General features: G+C 41.4%; 2 protein-coding genes across 2 annotated transcripts; one reads left to right on the plus strand and one right to left on the minus strand.

Annotated features, from left to right (window-relative positions):
* The first annotated feature begins 10 nt into the window (after positions 1-10).
* LOC120415982 (LMBR1 domain-containing protein 2 homolog) lies at positions 11-2,520 on the plus strand. The gene is made up of 2 exons (XM_039577641.2): positions 11-181; positions 252-2,520. The coding sequence occupies exons 1-2, from the start codon at positions 11-13 to the stop codon at positions 2,184-2,186; spliced, it is 2,106 nt and encodes a 701-aa protein (XP_039433575.1). The 3' UTR covers positions 2,187-2,520.
* A 2,342-nt stretch (positions 2,521-4,862) lies between these two features.
* Positions 4,863-10,390, minus strand: LOC120417002 (potassium channel subfamily K member 9). The gene is made up of 3 exons (XM_039578945.2): positions 9,941-10,390; positions 5,509-6,127; positions 4,863-5,446 (listed from the first exon to the last, which is right to left on the minus strand). The coding sequence occupies exons 1-3, from the start codon at positions 10,065-10,067 to the stop codon at positions 5,176-5,178; spliced, it is 1,017 nt and encodes a 338-aa protein (XP_039434879.1). The 5' UTR covers positions 10,068-10,390; the 3' UTR covers positions 4,863-5,175.
* Between the last annotated feature and the right edge of the window lie 1,296 nt (positions 10,391-11,686).

Here is an 11,686-nt window from a genome sequence, read left to right on the forward strand (position 1 = left end):
TGTAGTCGAAATGGCCTATCTGTTGGTGTTTTCCGTCTGTTTGGCACTGCTGTTGGCCTCAATCTCGCTGTGGCGGTACGGATGCATCCAGCGGCAGCACCCGATCGTGACGTTTTCGGTGCTGACGGCGTGGAGCTTTTCGTTTTTGATCGTGTTTACCATTCCGCTGGACGTTACTTCGGTAGGTTACGTTTTACGCAAGTTGTTGAACAGTTTTGTAAATTTGGAATTTTGTGTTTTTTTTTTTGCAGACCGTCTACCGACAATGTATCCTGGAGCAGAACTCAACCAAGTCGACTGCTGCCACCGGCCACAACGGCAGCACCTGCCAGCGGCCGTGGGGCATGGTCGAGGACGAAGTTTTTCCGAATCTCTGGCGCATCATCTACTGGTCGTCGCAGTTCCTGACCTGGTTGATCATGCCGCTGATGCAGTCCTACCTGAAGGCAGGCGACTTCACCATTAAGGGGAAGCTCAAGTCGGCGCTGGTAGATAACGCTATTTACTATGGGTCGTACCTGTTTATCTGTGGAATCTTGCTGATTTATCTCGCACTGCAGCCGGGGGTTTCGCTGGATTGGCAAAAGTTGAAGGCGATCGCGTCATCCGCATCGAACACGTGGGGATTGTTCTTGCTGGTGTTGCTGTTGGGTTACGCACTGGTAGAGGTTCCGCGCAGCTTGTGGAACAATTCCAAGCCCGGTTTTACGCTGCAGTACGCCTACTTCAAGCTGTCGAAGCTGAGCTCGGAAAAGGCTGAAGCCGAAGAGCACGTGGATGACGTTCTGGAGAGTTTGCAGTCGGCGAGTCGAGCGATTCCACCACGGCACGAACTCCGAACTGCACTGGAAACCATTATTCGCAAGGTTCCAACCGAGTTGATGGAACGTGCCCGCCGTGTCAGCCGTGACGATGGATCTCCGGTTGCGGTTCCGTCTGAGAAGGCGCTTGTGCGGCTCCACCGACAGGTGATTAAATCGCTACAGACTCTCCAGCGAACCGAGGCACTGTGGAACGTTCAGGTCAACAAAGTTCTGCACCTAGAGGACGTCGCGAAGAATGCCGTCTCGTTGGATCATCGCTTCAAGACGGAATTCCCCAAGCATCGGACCGGTTTTGCGCGAGCCACCTACAGCCCAACCATGGAATGGTACTGGGAGTGTGTTGTGAAGGCTCCGTTCCTCAAAGTACTGGCCGTAATCACCGGCTTTCTCTCGTGTATCGTCGTCTGGAGCGAACTGACCTTCTTCAACCGCGAACCCGTGCTTTCCATCTTTGCCAGCGTGCTGAATCTCGCCAAACACAACTACGACTTTGTAACGATTGAGATATTTTCGATGATGACCCTGTGCTACCTGTGCTACTGCGCGTACTCCACGGTGTTCCGGATCAAATTTCTAAACCTGTACTACCTGGCAGCTCATCACCAAACCAACGAGTACAGCTTGATCTTCAGCGGAATGCTACTCTGTCGACTGACGCCGCCCATGTGTCTGAACTTCCTCGGCCTCATCCACATGGACTCGCACATCATCAAAGAACGCATCCTCGAAACTCACTACACGCAAATCATGGGACACATGGACGTCCTGGGAATAATCTCCAACGGCTTCAACATCTACTTCCCGATGGTCATGCTGGCGTTCTGCCTCGCGACCTGGTTCTCGCTCGGCTCCCGTGCCCTCAACGCGCTCGGCTTCCAACAGTTCATGCTGAACGAAACCATCGCCACGGAACTGGTCCAGGAGGGCAAAGACCTCATCGTACGCGAAAAGCGCAAGCGTCAACGCGCCGAAGATGCGATCGCCCGTCGTCGGGACAACATCCTTAACACCCTGGGTCGCGATTCCTCGTCGGGCGAGGGGCGCGGATCCGGCAACGGCAACGGTGGCGGCAGCGGAAACATCCTCGGCAAGTACAAGTCGCGCAATCTGGACGCTGCCGGCAGTCCGGTTGGACCAGGCGACGACCTGGTGCGACACGGAGACCGGCTGGATTACGCCACGAACGGATCGCGCGCCGCCGATATTAGTCGTTCGCTGTCGGACGAAATCAACGAGCGGTTCGGGGTCAGCACGAACGTCACCGTTGGCTTCAAGGGGTACAGCGACTTTGGCGAGGAGGACGAAGGCCGGGGAGGTCGTTCGAGCGGTCCAGCTCCGCGCGGGTTCTTCGACGATGTGTAGAGAGGGCGGCGAGAATGCATTTTAGGTTTACGACCGAGGTGATACTAAGTTTAACGCGTTATTGGTTTTTTGCTGTGTCATTCTGTGTAACGATTAATTTTTAAAAAGATTCAGCAATTTTATCGTTTCTTGAAATTGTTTTGATTCCAACAAAACTTAGAACAGGAAGCACCTAGCACTGATAATATTCGCAACTTGTACTGTGGTTTTATATACAAGACAAAAAATGAAAAAATAATACAACAAGCAGGTAGTTAAAATAAAAATGCAGCGCAGCACGTACTAACAGCATTAAATCAATTATCAAGATTGCTAGCAAAAATTAAAACAAAAACTAACTGATGTGCTATATTTGGGGCAACACGTCGATAGGAGATAACACAACAAGCTGTACTAAATTGGAACACATTCTAGCTGATAAGAAGTGCATGTATTAACATTAAACAAATCAAATATATTATACACAAGTTTAATTAACTATAATTTATCTTTTAAGCCGACCGTAGTTCTTGTAGCTGAAGGAAGTAATAAAATTCATGAAATTACATACTGAACAAAAATATGTTTCTTTTTATTTATTTTTTTTCGAAAACTTGAATTGAAACTTTGCACTCGTCCGTCTTGTGGGGACCCCCACAGTTGCTGTACCTGCCCTTGACAGTTCTTGATTCCATGACTCAGCTGCAAGCAGTTCGGTCGCTTGGTCCCAGGTAGACCTCCCACCGGATGATAGTGCTTGCACAACATTTATTGCAAAGAGCTTCTTAAGATTGGAGTATTCCTTGGGGAAGACCACAATGAACGGAGTTTCGTCCACGGTCCAGCTTGAGATCTTGTTCGGCCGTGGGTGTATAATTCCACTTGGAACTTCTTCTAGTGAGCCTGCCTCTAGTCAAACTCTTCGACACAAAAGCAGGTTATCTTGGTTCCGAATCGGGTTTGCTTGTAAATCGTCACGAATCCAAGCTTCCATCCGTCTACTAGGGGCAGGGGGGGGGGGGGGGGGGGTAGAATGGTCCGCCTAAGTAAAATGCACCAAAAACCATAGAAAAACATAAAAAAATATGAATTCAGTGTAGTAGGCTTATGCTTTGGAATGTTCCCTTCAATGTTGTATAATTGGTTGATTAGAAATTTTAGCTTAACACTATTTTTGAGCCACCTTAAAAAAAAAGTTTTTTCGACTACTTTTCCAGGGTGCGGGGCAGAATGGGCCACCTTAGAAAACAAGCCATTTTGTCTAATAAAACGTTGAAGGGAGATAATAAATGACTTAAGGGACCTTTCTAACATAGTTTCCATGAAGTTAGACCACTTTTATGAAAATAGTAACTTACCAAAACAAACATTGTTGAAAATAGTTTTAATATGTTGAAATAAGACACGATCAACAAATGTTGCATTAAACGTTATTTGTGAACCTACCAGGAGCAACATAATCCATTTAACCAAAATTTCATAACTTTTGATTGTTTTTATAAGGCAGAAAAAGGGTGGTCCATTCTGCCCCCAAGTGGATTTTAATTTAACACTTCCACTACCAAGCCTCTAAATGATTTGAAGGTTCCGTTGTTGTTTGATTACCTTCGTAATAGCTCCTGGTAACATTATAAACATTGAACAAACTTTTTCAAACAATCTAACTTTCGAGAAAGCTTATTTAAGAACCTCGAAATAAACAACATTTGCGTGGTTTTGTCAATGAATTTACATTTTTGCTCATAATTCGAAAAATACAATGAATTCAAACGTCGTTTTCGGTGTGGTGATGTTATTTGACGTCCTTTATAAGACCCTTGCCTTACAGTTGGTCTAAATCCATTCTAAAGCCCAAAACCAAGGGTGGCCCATTCTGCCCCCATGGTCCATTCTGCCCCCCCCCCCCCCCCTGCCCCTACCTTCAAGAACTTGTAAAACAGTCGTGGTGTTTTTCATCGCCAGAGGTGGTTGCTTTTGTTTACCTGCAGACTGGGCTGGACTGGCAATGTTGTTGTTTTCCGCTAGCGGGCTGAACTTGTTGTTGTTGAGCAGATTCTGCTCCACTTTTCCTTTTCCGAAGACAGAACTGGTGACCTCAGGGGAATTCTTCCGCTTCCGATTTCCGGGGATGAGATGAAAGTCATCCATGTCGGAGGTCGCTTCCATCTCCATCCGTCAAACAGCCCTTAAGGCACGCAACGTTGCCTTTTTGCGCGCTCATCACAAACGGTCACGTTGGTCGACTGATTGAAGACGTTTTCATCTGCCAAATTGTCAACGGGGCCAGACTCGATCCGCTGGCCGGTTGACAAAATTGACAAAACGGTTGACAACTAGGTTGACAACATTAATTTTTCTTAGCTGGCCAAGCTGTCAGAAATCTGTTTTGTTTTTGTTTGATTTTGGAATATTTTGCTTTAATGTAAAATAAAAATATACATGATAATATGTACTTTTCTGTTTTTTTTTTCGCTGAAAGTGTATTTTTTGTTGTATTTGGAGTGAAAAAGTGATTTAATTGCAAGCATTTATTGCATACATTGTGAAAAGTTAGAATAACTGGATATAAAGAAAAATATATCCGATTCAGTATACTGGAGCTGTTTCGGATCACAATGATGGACTTATCAAAGGTTAGTGCTCCAAGTTGTCTTTATTGTATTCTATTTAATATTTAAATTAAGGAAATATGGATTTGAACTTTGTTTTTTTTTTTTTATTTCTTTCAACTGAAAATACATCAGTAAGTTATTGCAGAAGTCAATTATTTTTTTATATATGTTGATTCAGTTATTTCAAGTTTCATTGAAGGTTTGCTTGGCTTATCAGGAGAAATCCCTAATTTATATACATATACATACATATATATATAAAAAAACTAAAAAAAAATATATTAAAACTTATTTAATTTGACGTAGAAATTCATGGTCATAATAGTGATTTCTGTTCGTCAGAAATCACCTCTAAGTTGTTGACTGTTCAGGGAAAGAATTAAAAACCCTGCACTCGCCTATATCGACATCCGCTTCAAACTGATTGTACTGGTGATTATGTCCGCCGGATGGTAGCCCTGGTCCAGCAGAAATTCGTTCTCGTGCGTGGTAAAGCTATTCCCACCGAGACACGTGCACGAGCAAACCGACGTGTCCTCCTCCTCGATCTCCGAGCAGTAGTTCAGATTGCCGCAGGACAGCAACTTCCCGGTGGACTCGCACTCGTAGTTTAGCCCGTCCGCCGATGACTGCATTTCGGCCTCCTCCCGGCGAATGTCCTCCGCGTTCCTGCCAAAAATGAAACATTTACGAGAGTATTCTATAGAATGCATGAAACGGGTCGGCCTTACATGGTCATGAACCGAAGCACGAGCAAATTGATACTGGCGGCGACCACGGCCAGTCCAAACAGGATAAAGACCAAACTCAGCGCCACATAGCCAGGTTTGTTGATCAAGGCCTGGTCGTTCTGCAGCGCAACGTAGTCTCCGAATCCGATCGTGGTCAGCGTTACGAAGCAGTAGTAGAAGCTATCAAAGTACGACCATCCCTCGTACTTGGAAAACACCGCCGCCCCCGTCGTAATGATAACCGACGACAGCAGTCCCGTGGCCAACATCAAGTTCATCTCGGTGGCCTCGGTCTGCTGGCAGCGCAGATACTTTTTGGCCCGCCGAATCACCACCGACGCGAACTTGTTCAACCGCTCGCCGATACTCTGGAACATGACCAGCCCCAGCGGAATGCCGACCATTGCGTACGCCATGCAGAACGCTTTGCCGCCGATCGTGACCGGGGTCGAGTGGCCGTAACCGATCATCGCCAGAACCACCGTTGCGAAGTAAAAAGCGCCGGCGAACTTCCACTGGGGGCCCGCCTTGTGGGGTTTGTTCTCGGTTATGACGATCTCGATCATGTGGTAGTCCTCCGGTGTTATGTTGTATTTGGCCACGAAGTTTGCTTTGACGCCTGCAATGCAAGTGGGATGGTTATGGATTAAAGTAGCAGGCAAATTTCAACATCCAACAACCGGAGTCGGCTAATTATGAACAAATTTGTATGGGAGTTGTTGTTGGAGTCTGATTCGGAATATTTTTTCGCTGCCTAATTTGTGATTGTCGAGCTCGTATATGACCCCACCACTGCTCTAAAGTGATTTAGAATATTTTGAACCAAAATGGCGGACAATAATTACTCATTTTTTTTGTTTAAATGAAGCTGCAGAACACAGATTTAATGTTTGCGAAGTCCATCGGAAACCATCGGATAATCGAACTCCAGATAATAGAAACTTCGGATAATCATGGTTCAAGATAAACGAGTGTGGCTAGTGTTTTTTTCTTGAAACTAAAAGTCAAATAGCTATACATTTCATTTAAAAATTTAAAGTATTTTTCGATTGCAAATTTGGATTCTACACCCAAAATTCAGAGTCGAGAGAATCGTTCCCTCAAAATTTATTGAGGGCTCAGTGCCAAAATCGAAAGACTAATGCTACCAACTCACACCATCATATAAATCTCCAACAAGTGTCATACATTAACACCTGATCACTCATTAGTCACCAAGCTGTGGTGGCCGAGGCAGTTAAGTTTTGGGTTAGTCTGTCAAAGGTCTCTGGTTCAATTCCCGTAGTCGACACTTTTGGTTTTTTTTTGTTTAGACGGATGAACTGTTTTTTGCAAATGACCTCCGAGGGAATAATTATTTTGTCCATCTCGAGCTTTGTTCTCCGTGTCCGTGAATGGTACCACTATTCTCTCGACTCGAGGCCATTATTCTCTCGGACGTCGTTGCGCAGTTTTGGGTGTACTCTCGAAAATTAATTGTCCACACTTTTCATTAAGTCAGAAGTTGCCGTTTTTGGTCCGTTAGAACATATAAATCATAAAGTTCTTCAAATTTGAGTGCTAGATTGCCATTCCGAAATGCATTTTTTCATCACTGTCATTTTGGACAACATCTTCTATTTAAAACTTTCAAAGCACTTTAGAGCATTTTTGGGATCATTTAAGCCCATTAAGATTCAATTAAATTGAAGTGAACTTTTTCAAGGACTTGGGTTTGGACTGTATTCTTCTCATTATCACCTACAATTTTGCTGAAGATACAATACCGATCAGTTCCCATAAATATATTCTGCAAAATCGCCAAATCTGCACTGATTTCATGGCCTTGTTTGGCTGCAAAAAACGCCTACTTTGATTAAAAACAAAATAATATAAATAAACAGTTACGGAGCTTTTTTGAAATGGTCCTATAAACATATGAAACACAAAAGCTTTGGGACCTTTTTTTTTTTAAAAAAAAGACTCTGGTTGTTTAAATGTTAGTTCAAATGAAATTCTATGGTGAATCATTAACATTTTGACATTTTAATAAATAATGCGTGCAAGTGGGAGTTTCATTTAAAGACCCCCAAAACGGTGTTATTTCCACTCCAAAATGTTCATAATATTGACATTTAGCTGAATTAAAAGTTTCAACATTAAGTTTAGATAAGTTTTATATATAATTTCCAGCGTTTTATAAACATTTATACTACTTTATATTCAATCCAAATTATTTTTTTAATCAGTGACGGATGATTTGGAGTTTGGACACTGACTGGAGTAACGGTGATATATCAACGAATAATCCTAAAAAAAATCAAATTATTCGTTCTACAGCCTTGGCGTTCTCGATTGCGAGATTCTTACTCGAAACTAAGTGTCCGAAGGCTTGATTGTTGAGGCAATTGCAAACCTACACCTGGATTGAGCTAGCGACCTAACCTTTTTAGGTTAGTCTGGGGCCAACATTTACTTCCCGTCCGACGGAAGGCGTGATCAGACAAATCTCGTCTCGAAAAATGCCACCGGGACCTTCTGGGATCTAACCCAGGCCGACTGGGTGAGAGGCAACCACGCTTACCCCTACACCACGGGTCCCGGCAAATTTAGTTAACTATTTCAATTAAATTTTGCGGGCCAAGGATTGATACCTAAGAGCATGCAATGGCACTGGCCTTGTTGCGTGCTCTTCGGTTGACGTCCACGTAAGGAACATCCTGGAAGGAGCGTAACTAACTACATCCGTAGTTCTGTTAGATCATCCGAATTATCTTGATCAGAACAGTATAGCTCTGGTTCCTTGCGAGTGTCCTATTTTCTTACCTCCACGTTGGCTTGGTTTTCATGATGACCTAGCTGGTGGCCTGTGGAAACGGATCGTAAACCTTTGACCACCGCGGGTCAGAGTCGAGACGGCTAAAAGAAAGGGGCGCGACAATGTGGGAAAGGGAAGTAATTTGTTATTGTAGACGGTATTGTTTTGATTCGCAGTATGTTGAGTCAACTGCTGTGGATGTACCTGAAACATCGCACAACGGGGTTTCTCTTCTCTTCATTCTCAGCTACCACCTATCTCCTATTTTAAATTTGCTCTTCTGATTCCCAATTCTTCACTGATTCTTCTATTTAATATCCAACATTTGATTTTAATTTTACTAACTTTTGATTCTCTTATCTCTCAAAGCTTTTCCACTCTTTTCTATCAATTGATACTGCTGTAACAAACTTTGTTTTGTTTTTTTTCCTTAAAAATATACTTTTCCTTAATGTACTAGTAATATCAAGTCTATTTATCATTCGCCTAATCTTTTTTGATTTTATTGCGAATTTATTTATTTGAATAATTCTTTATCTGTCCTATAAATTATAATTACTATAATCTAAGCTTGTTTTGTATCTCTACTTATTAACTTTTGTCTAATTTTACATCTAATACATCTAGCTTCTCATTTTTATTCTTCAAAATACGCTCATCATTCTCTTACTATTGATACTTGATTTTTATAAAATAAATTCTCTTTTACTGTCAATTGTTTTCAATCTTCACCCTTTTTTTCAAACAAGGGCTCAACCCTTACTCAATTTATGGAATGGTTAAAGGATTAACACAAATATTACTATTGTATTTTTGGTAAACTTTTATAACATGCTTAGGACCAAAAATTGTAACAAAACACCGCGACAAAAGAAATAGCAACAGATAAACAGACTCAACAATAGGGAAGATTTCAGGAGAAAACAATACACAGTAAATAACAACTAGTTTTTGAATTCAAACTAAAAATAAAACAGTTTTTGCTTTAATGAAAATTGATAGGCACACTTTGAATGGTTAGGCGCTTATACTTACATCAAACCCTACGTAATGTACCACCCCCGGCCGAGTTAAAATGCGTAACCGGAAAAGAAGGTGTGCATGCCTGGCACGAACACTCAAAGCGTGTTCTAGCGTGCTGCTCGTACTGACTCAGAGCAAGGGTGAGATGTAGGTGTAAGGGCAGTGCGTGTTCGTCGGGAACCTAGTGCATAAGATCGGTCAAGGCCCGTTCTTACACTGAAAATTGCGAATTGCGAATATTTCAATTAAATTTTATCGAGCTCTTTGCATCTCTCTGCACCTGCTTCTTCTTTACTTTAATTAAATACATTTATGGTTAATAATGATAACCATGGGTAAGTGTAACATTCATTGTTTTAACTGAAAACAGATTTTGTTGCGAATTGAAATTTAAAAGAAATAAATCCCATTGTTATGGCCTCAATTCGAGAAATTCTGTTGCAATGATGAGCAATTGGAGGGTACATGAACTTTATCTTTTTACGGCGACAATTTCACTATCACGTCATGATAATCACCGTGCGTGACATCCCACACTCACAGCCGATAATCGGGGCTGTCATATTTGGCCATTTGCTTTATATGACTGGCGACCTGTCTCTTTATACTTACTTTTGAGAAACTCCCACCGCCGGGCTTCTGTTTCCGACTCGAGGGCATCAAACACGGCCGCCCCAATCAGCAGATAGGTGAACGTGCAAACCACCAGCGAAAGTGTACGAATATTTTGGCGCTTCATCGTGTGGCAACAATTTTATCAATCTGTTGGAAGTTTGTTATTTGGCTATTTTTGGTGCATATTTTGTCAAGAATAAATTTAAGTTGGAAGTATTTTGCACTATTGCGGTATTTGGTCCCAGCACAGTATTCCTTAATTTTCTTCGATAACTGCTTAAAAATAGTTTTAATTATATTGCAAAGTTGGCATCATGGGAAGTACAATCAAGTTACAGGAAGATAATTCGTCAAAATTTGCAAAATTATCAGCAAATTGACTTTTTCACCAGCAAAATATTTTACACTTTTCACTTGTACTTTGTTGCTGGTGAAAATTTGCCCCCCTTCTTTGTATCATCATCTGTCAGGATAACGAAAAGTGACAGTGGAAAGGACATTTGCGTTTTCCGCGGCGAGAGTCGTCTGGGATAAAGCTTGGGCTCTCGCGCGGATAAGTCTCCTCGGAGGGTTTATTTTGATTCCCGGCGCACGTGCTACGCGTGCCCACGTGCGATAGAAACTGCATACGCGTGCAGCATGAGAGTGTGCCGCGTGTTGATTTTTGTGAGGCGCTATAAATAGAATTAAATTGTATTTTTTTACCCTTAGGTTATACACTATTTGAAGATCATTAAATTCATTTTCAAGAAAAATCTTAATGGTATGTAAACGATAAATTACGAGCAATTCCAGCTCAAATCAGGAATTTTTCTGGTACTTTTGTACCCGACCCTCTCCGATTTCAATGAAACTTTGTAGACATGTTATCCTAGGCATATATAAGCCATTTTTGTGTATATGGAGCCAATAGTACTCGAAAATAACATTTAAGAAGGGCGTAAGTTATTTTTTTTTGTATTTTTAAAAATTACGAAGCCGTTGCGTCGTATCAAAAAGTGGTTAAAAACAAACTTGTAGGAAATTGGACGGGCTTTCTGAAAAAAAATAATACACTGAAACAAAAATACACGCCACATCTATGAGATTTTTGGATTTTTTAGTCTAAAACTTAAATTTAAAGGTGATGTCATGATTTTTTTCGTTCAAATTTTTTGATGAAATAGCCTAAAAAATAAACAAAAGACTGACGAAAAATGCAGGATGGTATGTCTCTCCTAAAAAAATACAAAAATCATTTACTAAAACTGTTTTTTTGAAAAGTGGTCTAAACGTCAAAATTTTTGAAAACCGGTTGTGGGAATCGATTCTCCAGACAATTTTACATAAAAGTCTCCATATTGACCATTGTCCTATGTCCAATCCTTGGGAAGATACAGCGGTTTTAAAAATGAAAATGTTGAAAAAACGGTTTTGGCAGTTTTTGGCAATTTCTTTATGACAGACTTGGTTTTTCAGTCTCGTAAATATTTTTACCGGAAAGCTCGTCCAATTTCCCACAAGTTAGCCTTGTACGTAATTTGGTGAAAATTTTTAGTATTTTCATAAAATTATAAAATTATAAATCGAGATCAATTGCATTGCAATTGCATATTGCAATAAAAAACATTGAGTATTTTTTCGAAATTATTTCCTACCACTTGAAAATCATATTACAACAACAGCAAAAATTGAGGATTTTTTAAAAAATGCGTAGTTTTGAAAATTTTGAGTGTTTAAAAAAATTGTATCATCTCAAAACGT

The sequence above is a fragment of the Culex pipiens genome, chromosome 1, assembly GCF_016801865.2.
Source record: "Culex pipiens pallens isolate TS chromosome 1, TS_CPP_V2, whole genome shotgun sequence".
NCBI lineage: Eukaryota > Metazoa > Arthropoda > Insecta > Diptera > Culicidae > Culex > Culex pipiens.